An 8,133-nucleotide genomic window follows, 5' to 3' on the forward strand; every position below is an offset into this window, starting at 1 on the left:
ATTTTCATCCTAACCAAGATTGCGTGACGGGTCATGAGAACGGTTGGGCCTGAGTCAGGTCACGGGCAGGGGCGTTAACTCTCAGCCAGGCCTGGGTTGCTCGCTCGAAGCATGGTTAGCGCTAACCAGCGTTCAATACCATGGAAGCTTATAGGTTTTGATAGCTCTTATCCAACGGTTAGCACTAACCAGGCAATCAATAAATTTTTTTAACAAAGTGGCTATTCGTACAGGACCCGTACACTAGCCTGCTCGCAAGTGGGAGATGTTGTTGTTGCTCATTGCTCGTGTACGACGACTTGACTGATGTCATTGAGGAAAAGGACATTAACCTAATTACATAATAAACACTGTGAACAAAGGAACAGTGGGCACAGAGCAACAGAGGTCATAGAGAAACAGTGGGCACAGAGGAACAGAGGTCATAGAGGAACAGAGGGCACAGAGGGGCAGAGCTAGGGGCAGAGGGCACAGAGGCACAGTGGGCAAAGTGGGCACAGTGGAACAGTGGGCACAGAGGAACAGTGGACACAGAGGAACAGTAGACACAGAGGAACAGTGGGTACAGAGGGACAGAGGACATGGAGGAACAGTGATTACAGAAGAACAGTGGGCACAGAGGAACATTGGGCACAGAGGCACAGTGGGCACGGAGGAGCAGTGGGCACGGAGGAACAGTAGAAAGAGTAAGAAGAGAAGAACAGTGGGTGCAGCGGAATGGCAGCAATATGTAGACAATCCATCCAGGCTTCTTGTCGTTCTTATTTATTGATTTTTAACAGCAGTAGCGAAAAGCCTAACAAACGAACTACCAACTAGAAGCCTTACAGACCTAGATTTGTGCGCCCTTTGCGTTTTCCCGGGCTTGCAATTCCTTTACGAGCTATAAAATCTTGAATCAATTTCAAAGAAACTTTTATCTCCACTAAATCATCAAAAATAGTACGACGATAGCGGTTTACGTTTATGAACGCTGTACTGCTCACTTTAAATGCGTCGATGTTTTGGAACCTCAGTCTTAAGAAATCGCAAACACTTCTCCAATAATGAAGCCATTGAGCAAGTTTCGATGTTTTGAATCCCCATACGAGATCGCAAACACTTCTCCACAAGCTCACTTAAAAAGCTTCGATGTTTTGGAACCTCTTCAGAAATCACAAACACTTCTCCAATAATTAAGCCATTGAGCAAGTTTCGATGTTTTGAATCCCCATACGAGATCGCAAACACTTCTCCACAAGCTCACTTAAAAAGCTTCGATGTTTTGGAACCTCTTCAGAAATCACAAACACTTCTCCAATAATTAAGCCATTGAGCAAGTTTTGATGTTTTGATGTTTTGAAACCCCATACGAGGTCGCAAACACTTCTCCACAAGCTCACTTTAAAAGCTTCGGTGTTTTGGAACCTTTTAAGAAATCTCAAATACTTCTCCACAAGCCGTCACTTAAAAAAGTTTCGATGTTTTGGAACAAGAAATCGCAAACACTTCTCCACTGGTCAAGCCACTGAGTAAGTTTGAATGTTTTGAAACTCCTCGCGAGATCGCAAACACTTCTGAGCTAACGAACATGACTCGATGTTTCGAAACCGACTCTTTCTCCCTTAAATATCTTTTTAGCCTTGCCTTGCCAATTTTGAAGGAAGGTCTGGCACTTCTGGAATTCATGACATCGAGAAATTTGGATAATTTCCCCCTCATCTACAAATTTTCGATATTTAGAAAAACAAGTGAGGCTATGATCCTCGCAGTTATGAACGCAATTTTTGCAATTGCGTAAAGAACCCTGAAAAATTCAGGACTTCAACGGGGTTTGAACCCTCGCAATACCGGTTCGACGCTCTAACCAACTAAGCTATGAAGCCACCGACGTTGGGAGCTGGTCATTTGTGGGTTCCAATGTTCCCGCGAGGAATGAATCAATGATTAAATGATATATGAAATGGATCATATATGAACTGCGGATATGAAATCAAGTGAAGCTATCATTCTCGCAGTTATGAACGCAATTTTTGCAATTGCGTAAAGAAGCCTGAAAAATTCAGCACTTCAACGGGGTTTGAACCCGTGACCTCGCGAAAAAACCCCGATCAAACCCCGTTGAAGTCCTGAATTTCTCAGGCTTCTTTACGCAATTGCAAAAATAGCGTTCATAATGCGAGGATCATAGCTTCACTTGATTTCAAATCCGCAGTTCATATATGATCCATTTCATATATAATTTCATCGTTGATTTAGAAAAACAGTTACACACACAGGTAAAATGACACATTTATTATCAAGCTGGCGTGGAAGGCGCGATTAATTAATGGCATTTATGATATTACAGCCATTGTGGATTTGAAAATCCACATCCATTTCAAAGACTTTTTATAGGGTAAGTCAAGTGATTCGGGAGAAAATCAATAGTTCTTTTACTTTTGTATAAAGAGCTTATAAATCGATCATAAAGAATCCAAAACAGGAACATTCCTATTTTTATTTAAGAACCGCTTATTTTGGGGCTGCTGAACATTATTATTTATTAATTTTTTTGGCGATCTGGGCCTGAAAATGTTCTTAACGTGCCTTTACAGTTACGTTTGTATAGGATTTCAATAAATCAGTCCGGACGTGACCAAGAAACCTATCAAAGGGCATTGTTTCCTGTGAAGGGGTTAGTTTCTAAAGAAACTATGGTGCTGCGTCGGTGGGGAAGTAGTATAAATAAATTTTGGTTTTATCAACGGAGTTGGTGATGTAAATTGGCCACCGTACAGAGATTCTAAAAGCTGACGTTTCGAGCGTTAGCCCTTCGTCAGAGCGAATCGAGGAATTGTGGGTTTGTGTAAGATTTAAGTGATTGTGGGGTTGGACTTAAAAAAGGACTTTTGCTGAAATTGTCTTTACAGGTTTAGCAAAGCTTTTGCGGTGATTGCCAGTTATGGCTTCTGCTGTGAACAGTTGTCTTTTATCTTTTGAAGCCTTCAAGCTGGCGAGAAATAATTATGTAGTTATAATAATGTAATAATCTACGGTTGTATTTGTAGCTATGAAAAGCCATAACAAAGGAGGTGTCTAGAAAACTAAGACCTAAGACCTAAGACCTAAGACCTAAGACCTAAGACCTAGAAAACTAAGACCTAGAAAACTAAGACCCAGATTTTGGGTGTCTAGAAAACTAAGACCTAGAAACTCCCCCTAGAAACTAGGTCTTAGTTTTCTAGGTCTTACTGTAGGGGGAGTTTCTAGGTCTTAGGCCCTGTTCAGACGCCGTAATTCGAATTTAGACCGACCCAAATTAATTAAGGACGGTGCCTACTATTGTTATTGCGCATACGTTGCGCGCATCTGGAGATACTCGGATTTCTTATCCGTGATGCTTACTAATACCGTGATATTATTGCGCGGTTTAAAACTATCCGCAGAAAGTATATCTTAGTAAGTACTCTTGGTATCCAAAAAGAAAATTGGGGGTAACCACGCACTTTTGAGAGATAATTAAGCTTCCATTTGATAAAGAACGCCATACATTGCTTTGTATTATAAAGCTTTTTACAAATATTATTCATCAATTATCTTTGAAAAATGGGTGGTTACCCCCAATTTTCTTTTTGGATTTCAATGACACTTGTTAAGATCTACAGTTCCTGAACAATCGTAAACTGGGGCCAAAATACCTTTGAATTAGTAGGCACCGTCCTTAATCCCGGCTGAATTGATTCAGACGCCGAACTTAATTGTGCCGAAATTAATTCACAGAGGCATACTATGACTGAAGAAAACTGCAAAGTTGTAATAATTTCTGCATTTGATTCGGCTCATGTGAAGTACGGCATCTGAATCAAAGCCGCTCCACAGCCGTAATTCCCGGCTAAGCCAGGCGAGAAAAATTGCTTAGCCGATCCGAATTAAACCGGTCGTTCTGAATTGATTCAGACGCCGTACTTCACATGAACTTAATTCAATGAATTCGATTCGGCTCATGTGAAGTACGGCGTCTGAACCGGGTCTTAGTTTTCTAGGTCTTAAGTCTTAGGTCTTAGTTTTCTAGACACCCATAACAAAGACTACATGGATCTCCATCTGAATATGAAGAGGAGTCGGTATGCAGAAAAAGAAAGGTTTCTTTCCCAAAAAGTTTAGGGAACTGTTCTCTGACATATTTTTTCAAAGAAGGGTCCATCTAGTTTATCGTATGGGTCACATCTGATCACACCTTTGTTATGGCTTTTACTAAGGAACAGCGTGACCACTTCCCTTGGCCTCGGACACCTTTCTTGATCCTAAAGATTGTTGCTAATGAAACTCCTACTTCCTCAGCAACATCTTTAGCTTTGTCGTTATGATCTTGCACCTGTAATAAAATATACGCTCCTAAAGCTTCGTCAACATGCCTTTTATGTACCATTTCCAGATGTTTTGTTAATGAACCTCAGTGATGACGTAACATTGTTTTTTCTTTATTAGGGTTAATTAACTCTAATCGACAATCGAATACCATGACGACATGCCTACGACTGATAAATTTTCCTTTTTTGTACTTACAGAACTCATACATACACGCGTTTTGTGTTCTTGGGCAAAATGATCCCGAGACAATCTTGGACAAAAACGGTTGAGAATATTAAAAACAGGGGTTATTTTGCGCACTACGTCCTCAATATCTCACATTATTTGCCATCCCCCTCCCCCCTACAACCAATTTTGATAAGCCCCGGTTCGACATGCTTTGTTTCGTCTTGCAACATTGAGCAGGGGGTGTGGGGGCAAAAAGAGAGCTTCTTTTTCATCCTTGTGATCGGAGTTTAGTCCAAAAGCAGAGTTTTCTCAACAATTTTGTCCAAGATTGTAGCTATGTCAATCTTTTTTGTGGGATATATTGAACACCTATTTTTTAAGGACATCCCCCTTTTTTTTTCGTTTAGAGTCGAATGCGTTTCCTGATATTGGGTCGGTCGGTTGGATTAAAAAAAAAATCACAAGACATTTCTCGGATAAGAGGCCTGGTACCTACCCCAGCATCATTGCCGTGGAGCCTGGAAACAACAAGACGTAAACCCAAAATCGATATGGCGGAAACGTTGGTTGATGTTATCGTAGAATTAAGACGTGGTTTTGTCAATGCTGTAACCTTGCTCATTTTTCAGATTGAAATAGTTATTTAAAGTGAAAAACGGTTTAACTACGTCGTTACTTTAAGTTTTTGAAAATGCCAAAAATTTGGGTCGGTCGGACGACGCTAAACGGAAATTAAAAAGAGGATGGCCTAATCAGTACAACGGCCCCAAACCTGAACTCTACGGCCGCTACATTGACGACTGCATCGGCGCTATTTCATCCCGCAGAGAAGAACTCGGTCAAATTTTTGTGTACTACTTCCCCACCGACGCAGCACCACAGTTTCTTTACAAACTACCCCCTTTATTCATTATTTAGGCCTAATTCATTATTTAGGCTGTAGCGTTTACATGATACCGGTATAACTTTTCATACCGTTATGAGAATTTCGATCCAGTACAACTACAGGGATGAACTCATACCGGTATGAGTTGTACTGGTATGAGATTTTTCACCGGTATCATGTAAACAAATACAGAGAGATAAGTAAGAAACGGGATGAACTCGTACCAGAATGAAACTCGTACCGGTATCATGTAAACACCCCCTTCTTACTTGACTGCAAGCTGCCGAATGTCGCCCAAAATGCGTTTAAATACCGAATTCCCCGTTTCCCCCCCCCCCCCTCCCCCCGATTTTTAAGATCCCCAATCAATTGCTTCGAGTCTTCGCTTCATTGATTTTTCATTCCTACCCCAACTGGTCTCAGGTTGCAAATTGCTGAATAAACCACTCACCCAATAAAAAATAATAACTCATTTTGCGCTGAAAGCGCCTGCTTATTCGATTGTGGTTGGTTCGGTGGATACCTCTATCATGCTAAAACCTTGGCCTGGAAAGCTTGGCAGACAATCATTTCTTCACTTTAATACAGTAAACAGGTTCAGGTTTCTTGCATATAGGTTTTCTTCAAGCTACATCTTAATGCAGATTGTCTTGGCTTCTGTGAAGAATTCGTAAGAATCTTTTGCTCCCTCACGTCCAACGCCCGACGCCTTGAAACCGCCAAAAGGCATGTTGAGGTCGCGGACAAGCCAGCAGTTACACCACACTGTACCCGCCTGGTAAAAACAAGATGATGAGGATACACTTTACACTATTGGATTGCGTTACTCGAGAGCTTATCATAGACCCTATTCATAAATTGCGGCCAATTTATAATTCTTTTGTCGAAGTGCAAATTAGCCTACCAAGCCTCGATACCATAAAGTGAATTGAACAGAATTCTTGCTCTAAAATGAGGCTTGGTAGGCTAATTTGCACGTGGACAAAAGAAATATAAATGTGACCGCCATTCATGAATAAGGTCTATACCTTTCTTAAACTCGAATTTAGAATAGCTTGGTGTGGCAGTGTTAACTTGTCTTAGAAGAGCGACTGGATCCTAGCAAAAAGGGGCACCCTGTTATGTTTACCTTTAAGTTTAATATACCGAAAGAAACACACGGTTGTACACAAGTACAACTCGCTATATTATTTTTTTTGTATTCACCAATCTGGGAAATCAAGTGATCCTAAAGAGGGGGAAATTACATACCACAACATTCCCCTTCTTTACGAAAAGTCACTGAAATAAGGCCGGACAATATTTAATAAGAGCTCAATACAAAATCTCAACTTATCAGCAAACTAGAAGCAAATAAAGTTCACTCAAAGTCTTTCAAAGAGACTAACGAGTGTGTCCTCTAAGCGGTAACATAGTCTTTAACCCAAACTGGTGGTCGAATAGTTCGACCCTTGGAACTGACTTTCTCTGGGACTATGGAATGATGAACGTGGTTAGAACATCTACCTTCAGAATCTTTGGGTTGCTCAGATACCGGGTTAGCCATCTTAATCAGATCACGCCTGTTTCCTCTGAAACTTGTTCCCTCTGACGTTACAACATATGATCTGGGTGCTTCAGATATCTTGGTAACAACAGCAGGTGACCATATCCTCTGCGGTGTCTGACATTTGCAGACTGCAGACTGCAGACTTGGTACAAATAGCGCTGATAAACAGTATTTAAGCCTAAGAAACCATTCTAAAACGTTAGCTTCCAATTATTGAAAGCTAACCGTTTTAAAATGGGTTCTTAGACTTAAATACTGCATATGTCAGACAGCGTATCCTCTGTGCCGGTTTTCTGACTCGCACAGGATCTCCTTCACTCAAAGGCTTCAGTTCTTTCACATGTTGGTTGTAGTACCTTTCCTGATTTCTTGCACAACAGGCAAGACCTTGTTTAATCCTCTGGGTAGGATATTGAGGTTCCAATAACGTGGGAGTGGTTGACAGTTGGGTCCTTGTGCGGCGTCCCATGGGCATCTGAACGGGTGATAAGTCAATTTGGTCAAGGGGAGTATTCCGATAGTCAAGCAAGGAAGTGAAAATCCTTTCCATCAACTTTTGCTTTCTTTAGAATGTTCTTGGCTGTTTAAACAGCTCTTGCTGCAAGACCGTTGCTCTGTGGATATCTCGGCGATGATGTGATGTGTTTAAATCCGTAATGTTCTGCAAACTCTTTAAACTCAGCGCTGTCAAATTCGGGACCGTTGCCACCGACGATGACCTCAGGTATATTCCATAACTGGCTAAGTGAGGTTTAATGTGGTTGACCACTGTCTTGCTCTTACTCTTTGGCAAGTGTGATAATTCGAAGAACTTCGAGTAGCAGTCAACTATGACCACATAATTTTGTCTCTCAAGTTCAAACAGATCGATAGCAATCTTCTGCCATGGTCGCTCAGGTAGTTCATGACTTTTCATTGGTTCTCTTCGGCTTGAGAATTTTTGTACATAATGCAAGTATTACACTTGGGTACGATGTCTGTTATTTGATCACTCATTCCTGGCCAAAACAAGACATCTCTAGCTCTTCTTTTGCACGTTTCGATCCCTAAGTGGTTGCTGTGTATTTGACTAAGCATCTCTTTTCTAAGTGGGTACAATCAATCTGTCTTGCCTCAGTAACAGATCACCATTGGCTGAAATGTCTTCTTTGATGTTCCAATATGGACGGATCTCTGGGTCAAATTGACACAGGCCATC

At 41.2% G+C, this 8,133-nt stretch overlaps 1 protein-coding gene across 3 annotated transcripts in view; it reads right to left on the bottom strand.

The window, feature by feature from the left end:
- Positions 1 to 2,276: 2,276 nt before the first annotated feature.
- Positions 2,277 to 8,133, bottom strand: part of LOC138003701 (2-aminomuconic semialdehyde dehydrogenase-like) — a 40,792-nt gene continuing 34,935 nt past the window's right edge. The window contains exons 12-13 of one of the 3 annotated variants that reach the window (XR_011123629.1): positions 3,108 to 6,161; positions 2,277 to 3,057 (exon numbers count right to left, since the gene is read on the bottom strand). Coding sequence is in view for 1 of the 3 variants with exons in the window: in XM_068849908.1 (XP_068706009.1) it covers positions 6,015 to 6,161 (147 nt within the window). In the remaining 2 variants the exon portion in view is untranslated. Of the gene's footprint in view, positions 6,162 to 8,133 lie in introns of all 3 variants that reach the window. The other 2 variants (XM_068849908.1, XR_011123630.1) reach the window with 2 other exon arrangements.

This window comes from Montipora foliosa, chromosome 5, assembly GCF_036669935.1.
Source record: "Montipora foliosa isolate CH-2021 chromosome 5, ASM3666993v2, whole genome shotgun sequence".
Taxonomy (NCBI): domain Eukaryota; kingdom Metazoa; phylum Cnidaria; class Anthozoa; order Scleractinia; family Acroporidae; genus Montipora; species Montipora foliosa.